This window comes from Silurus aristotelis, assembly GCF_946808225.1.
Source record: "Silurus aristotelis genome assembly, chromosome: 2".
NCBI lineage: Eukaryota > Metazoa > Chordata > Actinopteri > Siluriformes > Siluridae > Silurus > Silurus aristotelis.
The window spans coordinates 21468682-21491218 of NC_139575.1; the positions used below are offsets into that span (position 1 = coordinate 21468682).

Below are 22537 nucleotides of genomic sequence, written 5' to 3' on the forward strand. Positions count from 1 at the left end.
TCCTTTGCTATGACACTTGAAACACAGCTTAGGAGAACCCCTTTTCTCTGGTCTTTGAAATGCTTTCAGACTTTGACTGGACCCTACCTATGGCAAATTCAATTCATTGAAAATAATTTGGAAAGGCACACATCTGTTTATATAATGTCTAACAGCTGGAAATGCAAATCAGAGCAAAATACAAATCATGTTGTCAAATTAACTGTTTGCAGAGCTCAGAGACAGGATTCTGTCGAGGTCTGGAGAAAGCTACAAAAATAACTATTACACTGAAGCTTTCCAAGTGCACAATGGCCTACACAATTTTTTACAACAGGGACACTTCCTCCTGGCCAAACTTATCAATTGTGTGGGGGAGAAGGGCCTTGGTATACAGGTAACCAAGAACCTGTTGGTCACTCTGTTTGAGCTCCATAGATCATGTGTGGATATGAGTGAAACTTGCAGAATGTCAACCATCACTGCAACACTGATCTGAGCTTTATGTCAGCATCTAGATGGAAGCATCTCCTCAGTGCAAGACATATAAATTAAATAGTAAGACATTAAATTAGAAAAAAAAAAATGTTAACAAGTGTTTTAAGGTCTGTTACCTGGTGTTGGTGGAATGCCATCTCCACGTACATTCATCTTAAGTTTGTCATCAGTGTGAGCATGTGCAATGGTGTTTTCTTGGCAGTTCACACCTGGTGTTTAAGGACAGATTATATACATAGTGAAATACTATAAAGAAAACATTGCCAATGTCATTATCATAGGAAAAATCCATATGCTTATTCTTAATCTGCAGCATTGCTTTATTGGTCTTATTTAAAAAAATGACAGAAATAGGTGCCTAATAGAGTGATATGATATACAGTAATACAGAACATCAACAAATACCACAGCAATGTTCTAGACTTGAAAGTCTTTAATGTATCTTAGCTTGAAAAAACAGAAATGATGTCTAAAGAAATTTCCTTATTTTAAGTGGATATGGCACCCCCTATTGGGGAGATATATTTTACAAAGCAACCCATACGAAGATGTACGTTTTACACAGCAAAAATTGTTTTTTTAATCTTATAGTTTGTGACATTTAAGATAAAAACACTTCATCAAACTTGGAGGAAAGTGCTAATTGACCCATGGTGACCTTTTGTAACATTGTGCCCATTGTGATGCTATTACAGTATTGTTGAGCTATTGTACAGCATTTGTTGTGTTCTCTTGGAAAATTCTTAATACTAATTATTTTGAGAAGACATACTTTCTTGGTTATTATATGGTGGTGGGTGGGTGATGGTGACATGTGGGGTTTTAGTTGTGAACCTATTTTTTTACATTTTTGTTTACAAATAATTCACATAAAATCCTAGGAAATCCTCATGCATTTGAATTTTTATACATTGTGAGGGAGTTTCAGTTCTCAGGGGTCTCAGTCTGCATCAAGACTTATTTTTCATAAAACGAAAATCAACTGGAATACATTTTATCAGTCCCTGTGGGGATATTATAAATGGCAGAAGGTGTTGATTTTAATGACTGTTTTTCTAAAACATGTTGCATCTGAAAGACAGAGGGTTTGCTTGATTCCCCCACTGATTGGGCCAGTGTTCCAATGAGACATTGAGAAGTGTGAAAAATGTAACACACTTATGTGTGAGGAAACGCATTCTATAATAGTGAGGGCAACAGAATATAAAATTTATAGGAGTGACTTATCAGATCTATGAGGCCAGTGTGAAATATTTGCAGAACACTGTGAAAGAAAAATGCTAATAACAACTGTTTAAATCAAAGCCTGGTAAAGATTTGACTTCTTATTGCATAGCTATCACCTATTTTATTGAACCTGATAAACTGACGTGAACAATATTGAAATTCACACAGCAGCACTTATTCCACAAAAATATTAGAATGATCGAGGCATGTGTTCTGAACGCATCTGCCATATTCCATTCCACTCACCCATTTCCTGAGCACCCCCTTCTCAGTGTGACCTCATTGGTCAGGCATTCACACAAACACACACTGGATTCTTGCTTAGCCACTGGATCAAAGAATGTTTATTTTCCTGCTCATTAACGGCCTAATTTCAACTTAAATTTACATGAAGCAGGTCTGTACATATGCTTTTTGTGCATGCTTCATTCGTATAACTTGGGTGTAGCTTATTTAGAATATTTTTTTATCTACAAAATGTAAGTCTGTAAAGGTGAACGTGAAACACAGCTAAATGAAACTTTAAAATAATTAAGTAACTGTAAAGGTTTATTGTTATCTGTTTCTGCTGTATATTGATTTCTGAATCTTAGGGCACTTCCAAAATAAACTTCTGACCTTCGAAAGATAAAAACTTTATTTTTGCTGCTTTATAACTACCTATATACAGGACACATGTATTAAGTTGCTATACAGTAGCTTTCCATACACTTGTGACAGTCTGGGGAGTGAGTGATCCATGAACTCACTTGTCCTTTAGTGCCAAGCAATGTTCGAACTGTTGCCAGTAATCTTTAAAGGTTTCATTTTCATGCTGAATGGCCTTGACACCCTTGATGTCAAAGCCTGGACATGACCACAGAGACACACCCATTCCTCCAGCTTACCACCCCGTGTCCCTCCCTGCACTGCATTCCTTCCCATAAGCATATCCATGGCACAAACATTTAGATGTATGCTGTGTGTATGTGCCACTATTATGTGGTTTGGTTCCATTTTCCACTTTAAAAATAAATGTAAAACCCTACAAGAGTGTTTTCTTCATCAGATCGGAAAACTACAACCTTTATTGGAAGCTTTAATATCTTAATATCTTTTTCCCTAGATCTCACTTTTATTCAATGCTATGCTACAAATGTTTCTGGGTAATATTTATTTAGATATATAGCTGTATTTAGAAAGTCTTGGTTAAATTTGCATAAATCCTACAAGCAAATTGCCATAGAGATCTCTACAATCTTACACACATACAACCTACATGATTGCTACCTTAAGGCAAAGACCTCTGCTGGCTTACTCAGCTATAATTCATGCTACTAAATGACCCCTTTTGTTCTCTTGCACCCCAGAAGGTCTAACAATCTTTCAATCTTATCCTATTTATCTATATTATGCAGTGTTTTTCTTCTTCTTAAAAAAAACAGTATCCAAAAGCTAGAGAACAAAATATAAAATGTGGATGAAAAGGAAAGGAAACAAAAGAAGCAGACATGGCACACATCCAAGGCAACTAAGACATCTGAAAACATCCCCATTTCTTGTTCTTTTTCAAGGCAATCATACTTTATCAAGTTGATTAAACTGATAACATGGAAACTATTAGTTATTCATACCAATGGTCCATGCTATATATATATGGAAGGGGCCACACACATGTTCATGCCTGTGGTTCAAAAAGTCAACACTCCCAAAAACTCCCACCACCACACAGAACTATTTAAGGCCCCCAATCCCACCCTACAAACAGAATTTAACCTACAATTCAACTTATCACACCTACCTTTTATTTACCTCTACCAAAACCCAAATACAATTCCCAGTTGTGGAATGTGTCAACACCCTGGCCCCAGAATGCCTCAGTAATGTGAATGGAATTGATGCCATTTATCTCTGTGCCAGTGGAAATTGAGAAATTGGAAAAGGAAGGATGTATGGGGGTTTATCTAAGCCAGGACACAGCTTTCACTATTTGCATGCAACCAAGCAATATTATACATACCAATTGCACATTAATAATACTGTACTACTACTACTACTACTACTACTACTACTACTACTAATAATAATAATAATAATAATAACTGCTAAAGCTAAAATGATTACTTTTATATCCTGTTTATTTCCACATGTTTTGAACTAAAAACCTGCACTCCACAGTCAGGCTGCCCAATTTAGTTATTCATCTCATCCATGCATCTCATCTGTTACTGATTTAAACACACACTTTGTACTGGGTAGAGGCATGTTCAGCCAGATATATGTGGAGGAAGTGGCACAGAAATGAATACATAAATAAAACATTCACAGAGAAGCTTTTTATTTTACATTACATCTCAATAATGTTAAGACAGAGGAGAATATACGAGTGTGGATTCAAATGTAATTTGAAAAACACTAACTAACACAACAGACTATTACTAGACTCCGGTCTCTTATGAAGAAAAACTTGAATTGTAATGGATTGTAAACTTCAAAACTTGAAGCATGGAAATAGGTGCTAACATGATTAATCAGTAATCCCCAACCACCAAAATATTGGCCTTTTTAAGTTCCAGATGCTTGACCTCTAAACTGTTATGAAGTTACAATGAGCAGTGCAAGAGGAGACAGAAGAGAACATAAACAAATCCTCAATTTATATATCTTTGACGTCAGTCCTGTATACTCTAGAGATCTGCAAACCTCCTGCATGCATATGTACGTTTGGTGTTCATCCAAAGAGGACAATATTCGAGAATGTGTCAGGAGTGTTATGTTTTGCGTTAAAAAGTCAAGCCACAATTTATTTATCTTGTTTCCCCTGCATCCCTAAATATCCCAGTTTGTCTGAAAGGATAACTTGGGGAAGTTATACTGTCCACATTCCTTCATAGTTAATATTCTTGTAAAAAAAAAAAAAGCTTTTTAATAACTGAATCATTCACAAGATCACATTATAGAAAGCCAAATGGTTTGCCTCCATAGTAAGGGTTCCCTGAAGAATAATGGAATTTGAAGCTGAAAACTGAAACATTACAGGCGGGGGTGGGGGAGTAGAAGGAGCCTGGGACTTATCTGTCTCTCTCTCCCACCATGCCTACTGTGACCCCTGATCACTCCACTCACCTCCCCCTATTTTAGGAAATGAACGTGGTCTCCAGAAGGTTTTAGAGACTGAGAAATACAGCTATAATGATGTAGAAAGAAGCCTGAGTCTTATATTTCTGCCATTCATTCACTGCCAAAATGCCATTATCAGGAGAAATATCAGAGTCCTCTATAGATTGTTATAGAACTGAATTCCCATAGCCTATAGAAGTGCTTGAGATCACATTAATGAATTACTGGAGATTGATATCCTGTTTACACTGCAACCAATTCTTGTTTGGTGAATATGAGATTTAGTTTTATGAGAATATGAGATTTAGCCCCAAAAAGAAAGTTACCTTTAGGTGAAAAGGCCACATTTGTTTAAGAGTAGGAAGCAATTACACAAAAACGCTTCATGAAACCCTGGAATGTTTGGGACATTGATGCCCATGGGTAACATATAAGGTGACCAAGCCCCAGTTTATAAACACATACATGTTCTCTTTAGCTTTAAAACATTTAGAGATTAAAAAAGATTTATCCACAAGCTATCAAAAATGCAAAAATTACAAAATGTATTTTAATGTATTTTAAATGTATACAACTGCATTTCTGGCCTATACAATCAGAGATCTTTTTGAGGTCCTTGAGAATTCTGGTTACAAAGAAGATGACTAAAAAATGTGAACAAAAATAGATATATATTTAGAAGTCCAGGCCAACTTTCACTGAATTATAATTAAAAAAATTACAATGCTTTTTACAGTCTGTACCAATAATGGCTGTTTAAGGCTTCTACAATACAAGAGCTCACATGTAACGGTTTTGCAAGAGAGGAGAAAACTTTTGAATGCAGCCTCTCTTCATGTGTGACCCCACCCTCTTTCCTCCAAGCAGAGGCACACAAGCGGGCTACAGCTCGGCCACAGCTAAAAATCAAGTGAAAATACTCACCTCGCAAAACATCGGCACAGATGACTGAAGCCAGGGCGAGAATAATATGGCAGTTTGTTTTTTTCCAGTTAAACGTTTCCATCTTGAGAATGTCCTTGCTGAAGCCTGTTCAGTATTAAAGAGTATGCTTCAGGTTTAGTTGCTCAATGAGAGGCAAAGAGAGACTAAAGCATGGTTTGTGCTCAGGCTGCTTTATATACCCCAACCCCCCAACTGCCACTTTCCACACCCCCTATTTTACTTTAACCCTTACTTTAACCCTCCTTCATCATGCTGCCACTATTTTTGAGTCATCGAGTACAGTCTATTGGCAAAACAAAGGGCCAAGCCCAAAATGGAAAAAATATGAAGTTTAAATCAGACATGTTTTGAACTTTAAATCAAACATTTTTTCAATCATAATCATGATTTTTCCCCAAAAGGAGCAAATATTTGGAGGTTTCAGGAGAGCATTTCAGGAGCTCTTTATATATATATAATTGTAATACAGTTCCACTGAAAATAACACAGAGAAATTACAAGAGGAAACATTAGATATGATCAGATAAAATCTTATGACACCAGATCGACTTTCTATTTCTTCTCCTGCAGACCTCTAGTACTTCATTCAGTTTCTCTAACTCAGAGTGCTAGCTGATATGAATGTGACCTTTAGTGAACACCATTATAGTGCAATTACTGGACATAAATGTTATTTCAGAAATACTGTTAAACCTTTGATCTCTCAGTTCATCTGCCAGTTATGTAGTGGCCATTAAAGGCTGAAATATTTATCATACAGATATTTTGCTGAAAAGGTATTATTCATGTTAGTGCTCAGTGGTAGCTATGATATTAAATTTAGTAGCCATTGTTTTGCAAAATATTACCTGTTTAAAAAAAGAATGTTAGGCTATGTTCTTTTTCCTCATCTATAAAATCATATGGAGCCATAAATCTAAATTAAAATTGAGCCACTTTCCATTGTGGGGATTATGTTTTTTATTTTAACCTGAAACATAAAAGAACGTTAGACATGAATTCATTTTTCTCCTACATAAACTCCACATTCAACATGATAGTAAAGACATCTTTAATATGTCTTGAACACAGAATAAAGCTCTTACATACTTAAAATCCGCTAGAATTATTCCCATACCAAAAATGTCTATCACCTGGCTATCACCAGTGCTTCTACAGGGTGGACACACTTCACATTAAAAACACCCACCATCACTGCACAACAGCAATATGCTTAGTGAAGAAATTATTCCACTGAAAAACCTCTAATCCCTGTTATATATTTGGCCATATTTCTCCTGTAGAATAAGTATGTCTAGAAGTCCTGTTTATTGATTTTGTTTTGGTGTTAACAGCATCATTATCATGCAACTAATCAATAAACTCTGTTCACTAGCACTGAACCCATACCTTTGTACAGTAAATAGTAAATGGGTTCTTTACTGTCTGAGCAACAGGCCTCTGACAGTCAGGATTGAAACAATCTATGCCAGCCAATTAATCTGAACACTCCAAATCCCCAAGGTTGTGTTATAAATCCTCTGCAATGCACTCTGCTTACTCAAACATGATATCCTGGAAACGATATCAGGTTTGCCCAATGGTAAAATGGCAAGGGGGCTCATCTACAATCATGATAAAGCATCTTACAGAGTGCAGGTGAGGCAGCTAGAGCTTTGCTGTAGGGAAAACAATCTCTCACTGAATGTAAACATCTATCTATCCAGCCATGAGTTTTCTTCCACTTCCAAGTCGAGGTCATGGGGACAAGATGAAGGAAGTAATTGTGGACTACAGGAAGAAACAAACACCTCAAATCCCCCTCCACATTGGTGATACTGCAGTTTAGGAAGTACACAATTCCAAGTCTCTTGAAGTGCACATTACAGGCAACTATTGGTAGACCTTGAACTCCTGCACCTTACTGAGAAAAGCACAACAAAGACATTACCTTCTAAAGAAACCCACAAGAGCTTCTAAAGGAGAATCACTTTTAATTACATTATATATGTTTGTTATAAACTATGTACTGTTGCAGACTGGAAAAAATAGTCTGGAAAGTTGGACTCTTTCTTTATATTTTGATGGAGAGCAAACTACATTTAATTGTTAATATTTCATATTTTAAACTTTATAAATGAAATCCCCTATGATTGATAATAATAATAAGAAAATTGGTATAGCACTTAAAAGCATTTATAATCTTTTTCTCTCAGTATTTGTGTGTTGCCTGTCAGTCATTAACTTAAGAAAAATCCACATTTCTCGATATTCATAATTAGTCATTATTAGTCTTAATATGCAACAATATATAAATTAGTTTACTTAAACCTGATATATTCAAAAACAGGCATGACTATGACATTAATAGTCAAAATGGTTCACTAGGTTTTAAGCGAGCAGCTTAATATTAGAGGTTTACCTAGTATTTTCCCTAAACAATATTTTCCCAATGCTTTACATACATTCAACCAGTAGGTGTTGATTGCCTGTAAGAATAACCTGTAGAGTTACTGTTGGACATTATACAGGAATGTAAAAAAAATTAATTAATAAAAATTGATGATTTAAGTACTCTACCAGTGAATAAATAATGTTCTGTGGCGCTAAACCAGTGCTTAATTCTTTCTACTAATGTTTTGCAGTTACACAAAATAATTAAATATATTGCAGTAAGAGTAATAGTGTAATTTCTTCCATGTAGCATTTATACCAGTCGATTAGCTAGCTAACAAAGGGAAGCATTTTGTGTGTCAGATATCTTCTTTGAAACAAGTGTTCTGATTTGTTGACTAATACATGTGTTGAATTTGCAGAGTTTACCCCTTTAAATAAATGTTATTTACTCCATGCTAAGACCATTTCACAAAGTATGTAAGTGATGTGTGATGCAGTATTTGTGATACATGCCACAGTCATGGATCTTTATTACCCAGTATTGCTAGTTTGATACTATTTTAGCAGAACAGTAATACGTTGCAAATTTTGTGTTAATATATTTTGTACATAACTAACTAGTGCTTTACTCTCCTTCAGGGGACAAGGAGATTGAGAATTACCTTGATATACTATGTCATCACCTATGCCACATCAGTGCTCACTGGAATGTTGTTTGGAAATGACTCAAACTAATACAACTGGAGAAGATTTATATTGAATTCCAGGTAGAAAAAAAAAAACTTCAAGAGAAGCATGTCACTGTAGAGAAAGATGCTCCAGGCTGCCTATAAACAATGACGATCATATTCACCACCTTGTGACCACAGTTGCTGTTTAGACATTAGAATCCCCTGCGTCTTTCTTCTGCGACCGATGAACAGTTGCCTGAGGAATGAATGATTAATGATTAGTTTAAGTAGCACTACAGGGTATGCACAGCGCACAACAAAAAACACTTCAGAGTTTTGCCTTCATGAAACACTGTAAAGAATACTGAAAGGTTCAAACTGGAAAACATTGCACAGAAACCTTAAACTACAAGGTTTCTCCAGACTCATATGCATTCAAGGTGAGAATATCAACAAAATATTTGTTTTTCAAACTTTTTCTTTCAGAAGAGATTGTTAGAAAAGGGAGTTTTGAGAGAAAAGTAAATTTTCAATACAGCATCTTGTCTATGTGTGTATGGTTGGCTTTTAAGGAACAGCACAATGCAAAGATCTTACTCAGGGCTCCTGCAAAGCTCTGAGTTCCTGGTGATATAGCAACAACAATCACCTCGATGTACCTAAGCTGCACATGTTCATATAATCCAGATTTCAAAATCGAATTTAAAATCACCCGAGTTTCTTGAGTGAGCCACCGGCTGCTAGCCTGCAACAAAGAGCATCTAGCAAACGAGTTCCATTTCACCATGACCAGGTAAGTGGTGTGGGGTATACAAAGCCAGCCCTGAGGAAAGATCAGATTGGATAGTAGATGTGGTAAGAATGAAATGAAACCACCACTAACTTTCTAATCAATTGACTGTGATATTTGCAGCTCTGTGGGTATATATTTTCCCAATTTTGGTGCATACCCCCCCACATTCACACATGTGTGAATGTGTGTTCATTGCTTTGAAAAACTGGCATCCCATTCAGGGTGAATTCCTGCTTCACACCCATTGGCTCCGGAACCAGTGTGTTTGAATAAATTACATTTTATTACTTTATTTAAATTGTCCATATTCTTTTCAAAACTGAACCAAATCTTTTTTAATCTGCTCTCCACCCTCTACAATCTATTATCAAAGACAGTATAAGTGTACTGTGACATAAATACAGCATCAGGTGTATTTGCTGCATTTATTTTTTTTCAGTTTGGCTCTTGGCAGCTGTCCAACAGCAGGTAGCTGGATTGAAGGATCTGATCACAGCAGGGTCAGAGACACACAATGGTCTGTGTTATGCTGATGTAGCATAGTGCAAAAAACAACACAGTTGCTGGATGCCAGAGAGAGACTAATTACCCCTCTGGTGGAGAATCAAAACCAACAAAACACATCATGGTCTAATTTTAACATTTCAAACCTACTAATTCAATATCTATTACCACGTGTAGGAAGGAAGCCAACATGCTTTGTGCAAATGACAAGATTGGTTTTTCTCCCATGCTTGACTGGTGGAAAAATGTAAAACGTAATTTACATGTAGCTTTTTACTGTTTGTTTTCTAATACTTTAGCATCTAACATCTGGATGCACTGGCAGAGGTATGCTGTGGCGCTTGTAAAAATTAAAGGGAAAAAAGTGTTCAGGGGAAGTTGAAACAGGTCAGGGGTAATTCAGGAAATGATGGTTCTATCATGCCTTTTTTTTCTTTTTCAAAGAAAAAAACAAACTAATAGCGAAGTAAGAAAACAATGCTGCCTTCTGTGGTTAAATAGATGTAAGTGCAGCACTAAGATTAATGAAGAAGTCAATAGGCGCTGTGAATATTACTAGTATCATTCTTCAGACTGGTGCAGTCAACACATCATATGGATGTAAGATACAAGCTTTATTATTGTAGCTGCAAAACACAGCTGCCTTGGATGCAATAGAGATAAAAATGACAATAAACAAAGACAATAATTAAACAAACCATACAAAGAGGATCCTTTTAGATGCTAAATAAGGGGTTGATGTTCAAGTTTGAGCTTGAATTATTGTAGTGTTGGGACCGAAAAATATTTTCAAATAAATGAAGGTGACTATCTTTTCAAATTGTAATAGAGGGTGAACATGTTGACCAAAACTGTAACATTACTTAAATACAGGACAATTAGGGATTATAGTGTTGCTTCATTTACATTCACAAACTAACAAGAATGTAATTTCACCTCAAGGCAGTGATTCCTCATTCTGGGAAGCAGAGGTGGGAAGTTATGAAGTACAAATACTTTGTTACTGTACTTAAGTATAGAGTAAGTATAGAGTAGAGTAAGTATTTCTGGTATCAGTACTTTACAGTACGGGCAAATGTTTACTTTCACTTATTACATTTTTACACAAATGTCTGTACTTTCTACTTCTTACATTTTCGAAACAGTCTCGTTACTTTAGTTTTAATCTACTTGGTGAAATTTGTTTAATATTTTTTTTACTCATTGTGCATTTTTCACATTTTCAGTCCATCAACCTATTTCCCTTTTCAATCTACCACTGGTGTGTCATTTCCTGGCTCTCACACACCACAGATGTAGGCTAGTTTATGAAGATAATAATGAGCAGGCAGAAGGCAACAAGAAATATGGTGTTAACGTGGATGAGACAGAGGGAGTCAGTGATGTAAACATGACTGAGAACAGAGACTTTCCTGATCACCTGATTATCATCATCTTTTCTTTGCTTGTGTTCTATATGGTGGTTGTTCAGCCGGGATACATTCATTAGGTAACAAAATTAGAAATTTGTTTTGTATTAATATATTAATTAGATTTGTCAAAATTAAGGCGTTAATAACTCATTAATGCAAATTAGCTGGGGTCCACAAACGCACCCGATTATTTATGTAATTTAAAACACCATAATTGTAGAACATTTACAAGAATATTTTGTCTTCATGCTTAATGTTGAGTATGGATCACTAATAATAAACATACATTTGCACAAAGCATCCATATTTGTCCAAGCCCATCCATGCCCATATTGATTAATTGTGATTAAAATATTTTAGTTGATTGACAGCCCTAATATTAATATGATGTAAGACCCAGTTACCAGTGTGACATGCAAAGCCAAAACATACATGCATCATCTTCTGGAATACAAAGAAATATTAAATAGTATACGGTATAAATGCATTTGTATTTTAAAGCCCAGGAATTTGGTTCCTGAGTACAAACTAAAAATGACTATATAAAATTTTATACAATTCATCATTATATGTTTCCATATTCACAATTTTCTTTTCAGGCTACAAACTAAAATAAATAAATCACAAGAATATATTAAAAACGACCTACATTTTTCCTTCAGTTTCTTCTCAAGAACATCTGCTCCAAAAAAAAAAATCTCATGTGTCATTTAATTCTTTATTTTTGCAAATGCAGATACAGTACGTGCTTCTTCTTCTTGTTTTTTTTATTATTTATTTATCTATTTCTGGAAATCTCTAATGGATTCAGTGTAATGTCCACAAGAGGGCCGCAGGAAATGTAAGTAATGGAGCAGTATCATTAGAGAAGCCTGTAGCATATCGACTCATTGAGGCAGTATGATGCAATGCAGTGAACTTTCAGAAGATCGGCTCACTGGTTGTGCTAAAATTAGAGACATCTTTGTGTCGAAACCATTTCCTGTTAGTGACTTGATTTTAAGTGAGGGATATTTTATCTCTCGCTCTCTTTTTCTTTCTTGATTTTTCAGTCTGCTTCTCCCCATCACTACATGTCTCCATTTCTTCCTATAAGTGAACTGATTCTTCACATAGAAGGCAAATTCAATCTTGAGGTTTTTTTTTTTTTCTTTTTTTTTTTTATAGTTTCTGCAAATTCAGCACCCATTATACTGCCTGGTGCTCTAATGGTAGCTCTGACGCATTGTATAAAGGTTAGCTCATTTTTCATTTTAAACTCATTTTAACCCTAGTGTGTGTGCAGCAAATGATCTTCTCACAGGAAAAGTGAAAAATAGAAGTCATTCTCCCTAATGAGGCAAAGCACCTGGGATGTGACATTCACACAGTGTCGTGCGTCTCTGTGCAGGAATGAAGCCTGAAGTCTGTTTTCTTTGCCTGTCATGAGTCAGCAGATTAAAAAAGCATATCGTTATGGACACTTGTGGCATTTTTAATCAATTTATTCAGCTTATTATGCAGATTTGTTACAGAACTATGTCACCACAAAATTAATCAGTTGCTTGTTTTCTTTATACATATTCATACACACATGTAATATAAAAATTTTTTTTTTTGAAAAATATAATACAATAAAATGGGATTTTAGAATTCCTAATATTTTTATTTAATTGGATGCTCTTGGTTATAGTGATACTGGCTAATCAGGCGTATTTTTTGCTCATATATGTGAAGGAGGATAGACTGCATTTTCCTCTGAGTGTGTTACACTGCTCTGTGGTGTGACATAAGCAGTAACTGTTTATATTCCTCGTTGATGGGAATTTGGCAAATAGCCAAATTGGTGGCAGAAAAAGACCAATAAAATTATAGTATATAATTTATAATAGTATATACATTTACAGCATTTATATGTATTTAAATCACTGAATTATCATATAACTCATATATTGCTTAAAGCCTCTATGCAGAGAAACACGATTGAGATGGTTTTGGCAAAATCATTGGTCAGACGATTAGCTGCATTTTGCTAATCGTCTGACCAATGATTTTGCCAAAACCATCTCAATCGTGCCTCTCTGTATAGAACTCATTTTGACCATTTGCTCATTGTCAATGTAAGTAGCAGGGAGCAGATTCAGGTGCAGACTTTTTTTTTTCTTTTTACTCAAACAATCTTTAAACACCAGGTAACAATAAAACATGGAAATGAAAATCAAACCCTGAGCAAAGTGCAAAGGTAAGTGCCTGTATTTTTGTTGTTGTTGTTTTTTTGTCTGACAGGGAGTGTACACATTCCAATGATAAGACAACACCAGGGATAAGGATAGAAAAACAAAAATCTAGTCAGTGATTGTGTTGAGTTTCAAACTAATACATTCAACAAACACTGGTTTTAAATGTGTTCCATTATGTAAATGACTGTTGAATTGCTCCAAATTTAAGCTCTGTTAGAGTTGAGAAGTATAGCATGGCATTTAGAATTAGAGTGTGGTAGAAAGCCTATTATTTAGTTGTTTTGAAATATCTGACTGTGCCTTCCGCTGAGAGCAGTTAGGTCAAACATTCTAAAATGACAGAAACACAATGCAGGAGAAATTTGGGAGTGTAGTCAACATTGATTTGATTGATTGATCGAGTCAGTGTAAACATTCAGTGGGGAGCGGCAGAGGATGACAAGCAGCAGGTAATCAGAACTGGTCCAACACCAATTATCAACATGGCTTATATGAGACTGTGTGTATGTGTGTGTGTGTGCATTTGTACGTTGGTCTATGTGTATGCCTATGTTTGTGTGCTTGACTGTCTTTATAAGAAGCAATTGAGTTTAAGAATAGTCTTAGGTTTAACTATAGGCAAAACTATTTTGTCTATCATAATACACTGGTCACCCGTAATACCTCACCTTGAATAACGTGTGTGTGTGTGTGTGTGTGTGTGTGTGTGTGTGTGTGTGTGTGTGTGTGTGTGTGTGTGTGTGTGTGTGTGTGTGTGTGCATGCATACATGTGTATGTACCAGTGAAAACTGGTCTCTGACAGTGCTAGTTAATGGCGTATATAATTACATTGGGATTTGGGGAAAAGTATTACATTAAAGAAGTGAAGTGAAACTTTGTAGAACTTCATATTTTTGCTTTTTTCAAATGGCACATTAAACACAATAATATAAAGTATTGTTTTTCAAATAAAACAATGCAGCTTTTGGTAACTTTTGCATCTTCATAATTAAAATGAAGTTTTATTACCTCCAGCATACAATCCGACATATTTTTCTGTATTTATCAAAACATGAACCTTTATACATATTCATAATTACAATTAACTGCGTAGTATGGTTACAAATAAAAGAAACAATATAGCTTTCATAGAAGTTAGTCAGCTAAAGTAGATTAATGAGCAGGGCTATAGTACTGTGGTGAAATTAGAGCTCCGGCAGGAATCTTTTGTTTCATTCTGGATACAAATGGATTTAATGGTGAATTTGGAATTCATAAAAACATAATGGGATTCATGTAACACAGGGAATAAAAAATCATAAAAATGTTCTAAAATGTATTCTAATAAATATGTATTTATTTGATTAACTTTAAAGCTTGTAATGTTCATGAATTTCTGCATTTTATATAGGGAATATAGTGTCAAGTTAAATAGCTTGTTTTTTTTATTATAAACACCTTTCATACATCGGAGTCTCTATCCAAAAACCCAAAGGTTTGCAAAACCCAGTTATTTTATATTATTATTATTAATGAAAGAATATAGAACATATAACACAAAAAATAAACATTATACATTATAACATTGTCATTTCCTCTGTCAGCCCCACTCAATTATAACATGCCATTTACCCTCCAGACCACCAGATGGCACACTCTCCAAATTTTTAACCCTTGCTTATATTGTTCTCATTTCCCTTTAAACTGCTATTTAAAGCATATTGAATTACGCTTCTTCTTCAGGAATACAAAGCTGCATCGACAATGCTTTGGGAACGCCTCTGCATGACCACGCTCTGAACCACGTGTGTAATCAGTGCAACTGAAAAGCCTGCCGTCACCGGTGGGGTGACGTCATGACCAGAAAGCTATTAAAGCACATGCAATGGAGACAATGCTTGCTTCTGTTTGTTCAGGAAGCGTTCTGTGTGTCTGTTTGTTTGTCGCAGGTAAGTATTGGTAAGTCGGTGGAAAAAAATAAAAAATGGAAAAGCAAAACAAAGGCAACTGGTCTTTTAGGCTGTGTGTTCCTCCTTGCCAGTGGTGGCTCAGGACCAGAGGTTTCTCCAGGAAGAGCAACCTACTCCACACAATTAAGGTCTTGTGGCGAGCCTTACAGGCGTTAGACATGTGGAAGGAACCCGGGTTCCTGTCACAGGGCCCCATGTTGGGGGCTCCTTCTCGTCGTGTAACATTAAAGACGGATGCCTCCCTCACGGGATGGGGGTGCTCATAAATGGAGATGCTTCTAATGTTGAAGCATTTCAGTGTCAATAAACTGGAAATGTAGTTTAAATGCTTTAAAAAAAAAAGATATGTGTAGTCTGGTCAGATATTCAGAAAGCATCTTACATATACAGTGAGGAAAATAAGTATTTGAACACCCTGCTACTTTGCAAGTTCTCCCACTTAGAAATCATGGAGGGGTCTGAAATTGTCATCGTAGGTGCATGTCCACTGTGAGAGACATAATCTAAAAAAAAAAATCCAGAAATCACAATGTATGATTTTTTAACTATTTATTTGTATGATACAGCTGCAAATAAGTATTTGAACACCTGAGAAAGTCAATGTTAATATTTGGTACAGTAGCATTTGTTTGCAATTACAGAGGTCAAACGTTTCCTGTAGTTTTTCACCAGGTTTGCACACACTGCAGGAGAGATTTTGGCCCATTCCTCCACACAGATCTTCTCTAGATCAGTCAGGTTTCTGGCCTGTAGCTGAGAAACACAGAGTTTGAGCTCCCTCTAAAGATTCACTATTGGGTTTAGGTCTGGAGACTGGCTAGGCCACGCCAGAACCTTGATATGCTTCTTACAGAGCCACTCCTTGGTTATCTTGGCTGTGTGCTTCAGGTCATTGTCATGTTGGAAGACCCAGCCTCAACCCATCTTCAATGCTCTAACTGAGGGAAGGAGGTTGTTCCCCAAAATCTCGCAATACATGGCCCCGGTCATCCTCTCCTTAATACAGTGCAGTCGCCCTGTCCCATGTTCAGAAAAACACAGCCAAAGCATGATGCTACCACCCCCATGCTTCACAGTAGGGATGGTGTTCTTGGGATGGTACTCATCATTCTTCTTCCTCCAAACATGTTTAGTGAAATTATGACCCAAAAATTATATTTTGGTCTCATCTGACCAAATGACTTTCTCCCATGACTCCTCTGGATCATCCAAATGGTCATTGGCAAACTTAAGACGTGCCTGGACATGTGCTGGTTTAAGCAGGGGAACCTTCCGTGCCATGCATGATTTCAAACCATGACGTCTTAGTGTATTACCAACAGTAACCTTAGAAACGGTGGTCCCAGCTCTTTTCAGATCACTGACCAGCTCCTCCCATATAGTTCTGGGCTGATTTCTCACCTTCTTTAGGATCATTGAGACCCCACGAGGTGAGATCTTGCATGGAGCCCCAGTCCGAGGGAGATTGACAGTCATGTTTAGCTTCTTCCATTTTCTAATGATTGCTCCAACAGTGGACCTTTTTTCACCAAGCTGCTTGGCAATTTCCCTGTAGCACTTTCCAGCCTTGTGGAGGTGTACAATTTTGTCTCTAGTGTCTTTGGACAGCTCTTTGGTCTTGGCCATGTTAGTAGTTGGATTCTTACTGATTGTATGGGGTGGACAGGTGTCTTTATGCAGCTAACGACCTCAAACAGGTGCATTTAATTTAGGATAATAAATGTAGTGGAGGTGGACATTTTAAAGGTAGACTAACAGGTCTTTGAGGGTCAGAATTCTAGCTGATAGACAGGTGTTCAAATACTTATTTGCAGCTGTATCATACAAATAAATAGTTTAAAAATCATATATTGTGATTTCTGGATTTTTTTTTTAGATTATGTTTCTCACAGTGGACATGCAGCTACGGTGACAATTTCAGACCCCTCCATGATTTCTAAATGGGAGAACTTGCAAAATAGTAGGGTGTTCAAATACTTATTTTCCTCACTGTAGTTTACATAGACATAATATCTATACCAGAAGCAATGAAATTATATTAATTTCCTTTGAAAAAAATTCTAATTAGTATTTTGAATTAAGTAGAGTAAGTGCAATCATTTCACATAGTATTAACATAATCCAATTAGAATACAAAATCTCATGAGGAACTTAACACTAATAGGGAGGAAAAAATATATAGTATTACAAGGAAAAAAACTTTAGTAAATAAGTGCAGTGGTTAATGTCGTGCATCACTGCCTCAGTGCTACAGTAACCTATGTTTATTCCTGTACAAGGATGAGTGACTTTATTCAGGACTAGATGAGATCATGTTGGGATCTGATATGTTATTAAAAATAATGCAATAAGCCTAGTGGGCTGGGCAAGAAAAGACATTTCCTCGAAGACTGGTTGGGTCCCATTGTTTAAATGTACATGCAAAATAAGTCTAGCTAGACAAATGAAAAGGACCTTCTGTGATATGCTTGCATACACGAACACATGTCTAACAGTGGCAGTTTGGCAAAACTAGACTTGCTATGTTTCCTTGTTATCAAATAGAAAATCTATGGTCAATTATTTGTATGTGGTTCTGGCTTTGGCAACATACAAGGTGACATGCCAGTTTTAACAAAAGCACTGAATAACCCAGAGCACTGCATGCAAATTGTTAACACTCATACTTGGAACCTTGGTCATGAACTACAATCTGGCATGTGAAGACTGCAAATGGCAACAGAGTGTAATAACAATGTGCAAAAAGGCTGGCAATGTACTATTTAGTTCCTGCTATAGTCAGTTGCTCTGCAGATTAAAGGTGCTTTGTTTATACATACTGTAAACCTATTTTTTTGTGAAGTGTTGCCTGAGTTTTCTTTGCTGTTATATCTGATAACAGCTTTTTCCCAAAACTAAATCACGGGCTGTGCACAAAGCGATAGGCTGTAGCTAATATACAACAGCACTGTACCTTATTTGGAGCCGTTTCTAATCTCTTACACATATTTTAACAAAAAAAAATTATAAAAATAAAACGCATTTTTATGTAAAGGCATTTACTAATTTACATTTACAGTATTTGGCAGACACCCTTATCCAAAGCAACTTACAACTGAGCAGGGGAGGGTTAAGGGCCATGTTCAAGGGCCCAGCAGCAGGTCAGTGGTGGGATTTGAAACAGTGAACTTCTGATCCAAAGTCCAATGTCTAAACAACTGAGCTACCACCTCCACCTAATACTAGGTAGGACCTCCCTTTGCTTTCAAAACAGTCTCAAGTCTTTGTGGCATGGATTTCACAAGGTATTTGAAACATTATAATGCATAACGGTTCCTGCAAATATTCCAGGTGTGCTTTCGTGTTGCAAATCCTGTTCAACCACAATTCAATTGTATTCTATTGGATTATAGTCCAGGGACTGGGAAGGCCACTGAAAAACATTGAACTCATTGTCATGTTAATGAAAAAAGTTAAAGGTGACCTTTGCTTTGTGACATGGTTCATTATCATGTTGAAATGATCCATTAGTAGATGGGCAAATTGTGGCTATGAAGAGCTGCACATTATCAGGAACAATTCTCAAAGTAACAATTGGATTTAAGCAAACATTGATTGGCATTAAATAGGGGTGTTCCCAACTAATGATTTACATAGTCGAATTGTCAAATCGTGATTATAATCGACTGAGAGTCGAATCATATGTGTGTGTCGCAGAAACAACTTTCTAATAAAGCAACCAAAACTGCCTGTCAAGTGAGTATTGAACTGACAATGCCTTTTTATCTTTTTAAAATTGAAATAAAAGGCAATGTGAATAAATATTAGTTAAAATATTTCTCTTAACATTTTAAAGCCACGATATACAAAAGATCCCACACAAGTATAGAAGAAAATGTAAACAACTTTTTTGATCAATAAAATAAAGGCCACACTACAGATAGGATTTGCATTTCACACGTCGGCAAATCAAGTTAAATAAATTGCCCCTATGTACAGCGCAACACTGATGCATCAAAAAACAATCAAAAATTTATTTACAGATGTAATTAGAACGGAATATACCATTACAGAATATCCCAGACATTGTCAAATATTTTAATCCCTGTCCCAAGATACTCATGTGTCGATCACGGATCAAGAAAAGTAAAACTTAAATTTGTCACAGGGGTGGTTAAAATATTTATTAAAAACTTAATTTTAACACCCCCAAATAAACAAAATGCCACAATCCTTGTTTAGTACCACATGTCAAGTCAAGTTAAGTCAAGTTTATTTCTATAGCGCTTTTCACAACAGACATTGTCTTAAAGCAGCTTTACAGAAATCAACAGTCAAGGTGAATTGTGTGTATTTATCCCTAATGAGCAAGGTGGCGACTGTGGCAAGGAAAAACTCCTGTAGATGTTATGAGGAAGAAACCTTGAGAGGAACCAGACTCAAAAGGAGAACCCATCCTCATTTGGGTGACATCAAGAGTTGGATCATAATTTTTAAACAATACAAAACACTGGAGAGTGAGAACTAACATGAGCACTGGAGTGTGTGATTATAAGTAATGTTCTTTCTACAGTTTCTACACCTATGCAAAGATTCGACTGTGAGACTGGTAGACAAATCAGGCTATTTCGATCGAAGTATTAAATCTTTGACTATTCGTGTTCACCCCTAGTTCTAACAAACACAAAGTATAAATGTTTACACAACCTCCACCAGCCTAGGCTATTGAGGTTAGTTACCTAGACTCATGCTTTTGAAGCCAAAATCAGACCCTTCCATCTGTCTAAAAACATTCATCAGACCAGGCTGCATTATTCCAGTGTTCTTCTGTTTTTGGTTCTTGGCTGACAAAACCTGTAAAACCTAATGTTTCCTTCTGGTTTTTCCCATATGCCCCAAAGTTTGCATGGTGCTGTTCTGCTCACCACAGTTTTACAGAGTCTAAATCAGTTTTTCTCTCTCATTAAAAAGGGATTTCCATCCTCACATTGAATGTTTTTCTTCACTTCACCATTCAAAAAAACTCTAGGGGCTGTTGCATGTGAAAATCCCAAGAGATCAGCAGTTATAAAAATATTATTTAGCAGCTAATGAAAATATCAGCCTATCTGGCACTAACTATCATGCCAAAGACAATATCAGTGAGATCACATTTTGTCCCCAAATCTGATGGTAGATGTGAACATTATTTAAAGCTGCTGGCTTGTATTTAAATAATTTAATGCATTGCACTGCTGCCATTTGTTTGGCTTTGGTTAGATCATTGCATCAGTAAGTAGGTGTACAGGTGTTCCTTATAAAGTGCTCACTAAGTGTATTAGGATTCAATTCATGTATAAGGTCACACTGCTGCTTCACATTTCATGGGTTCCTGGTTAGGTTGTTGTCTGAGTTGCACGTTCTCCCTGGGTCTGCGTAGACATTCTCGGGTAGGTAAAAAAAACATGTGAGCAGGTGGACTGGCTGTGCTTAATTACCCCTGGGTGTCAATGAGTGTATGAATCGTATCCTGTGATGGACTGTGAAATCCCATCCATGGTGTAATCTTGTTCAGTATTCCTGTGAACCAAAGGGGTTACTGAAGAAAAATTTAATCCACATAAAACCACAAACATACACGCTAATATATGTAATGTGCCTTATGTACATGTGATGTTTTACTAACATAACCTATATTCAGTGGAGTTATCCAAAACTAGAATAGTTTTGTTTTACTCCTAAAAAAATAAATGCTAAGGAGAGTGAAGCTTGAGAAACGAACTGTAAAATATTTTAAGGTGGATAAGCACCAACAGCATAAACACCAGCCAACCTCTGGTAAAGCTGCTGCTAATCATCAGACACAGCAAGAGCTAAGCATTGTATTCTACAGGATACACTAAATTTACTGTGCAAATGGAGCGTCTTGCAATAGCAAAAGCAGTTTTGCTGGAAGTTCATTGCATTCCAAGTTCAAGTTCATTTCAAGCAGTCAAAGTAGGGTTCTTGAAGGGTTCTCCTTGGAACATGCACACTTTTTTAAATAGTATAATATGTAATATTTAACAGTTCCACTATGTACAACTGAAGAGCTCAAGTGTGTGTTTTAAAGAATAAATATTTAAAAAGATATTTAAAAAGAGCCCAGTTATTTACATACCTTAAACACTTGGTTTATTCAACTCTTAAATTCACACATAGAGGCTCTGTTAAGTGAATTGGGTGATTTTGTAAAAAATTATAACAATTTTAAGTAGGATTATACAAAATGTTAAGGGATTATGTTCAACTATTCTATGACAATATGATAAACAAGCTGGTCACAAAACTGGATTGACTTAAGTTTGCTATCCAAGGATCAGATATGAGCTTTATCACCACCATAGTTTCATGCATATACATGCAAGACACCCACAGCTAAAGTAAGGCATTAGATGCCTCCTAATATCAATACACAACTGTCTACATTCAACGAAGAGAAAGGAGACACTTCTCGGTGATCAGCAGTGTACACATTCCACGAAGGATTCCGTCTAGTAAATCAAGCTGAACGAGAACCATATCAGAACAGAAAGGGAAGTCTGCAATAGCATCAATCACCTACATGCAGTGTTGTCCTGACTTGCTCCCCTCAGGGGTTCCACAATCTGACTCACATCTTTGTATCCTGGTGTTGTGTCAATCTCTTGAAGTCACAGGTGTGAGCCAAACACAGCGATTAAATGGTGGATATTTTCCCATCATGAGGTAAAGGTGAGGAAGCCTTTCATATATGAAGGTTATAAATTTGCCATGTATAATATATTGCACATTATTATGATGTAAATACATACTTAGGATGTACTACTGTAACAATTTATTATAAAACTATATAAAATCATTGACATGCTTATTGTTCTTTTTTTT

The 22537-nt window shown here is 36.2% G+C and overlaps 1 protein-coding gene across 4 annotated transcripts in view; it reads right to left on the minus strand.

The window, feature by feature from the left end:
* The window catches only part of LOC310720288 (uncharacterized protein), a 179008-nt gene that overhangs the window by 8490 nt on the left and 147981 nt on the right, over window positions 1–22537 (minus strand). For 2 of the 4 annotated variants that reach the window (XM_083530762.1, XM_083530761.1), the window contains exon 2: window positions 594–621. In XM_083530762.1, coding sequence (XP_083386888.1) covers window positions 594–621 — 28 coding nt within the window. Of the gene's footprint in view, window positions 1–593; window positions 687–5727; window positions 5899–22537 lie in introns of those variants that run through there. The other 2 variants (XM_083530759.1, XM_083530760.1) reach the window with 2 other exon arrangements.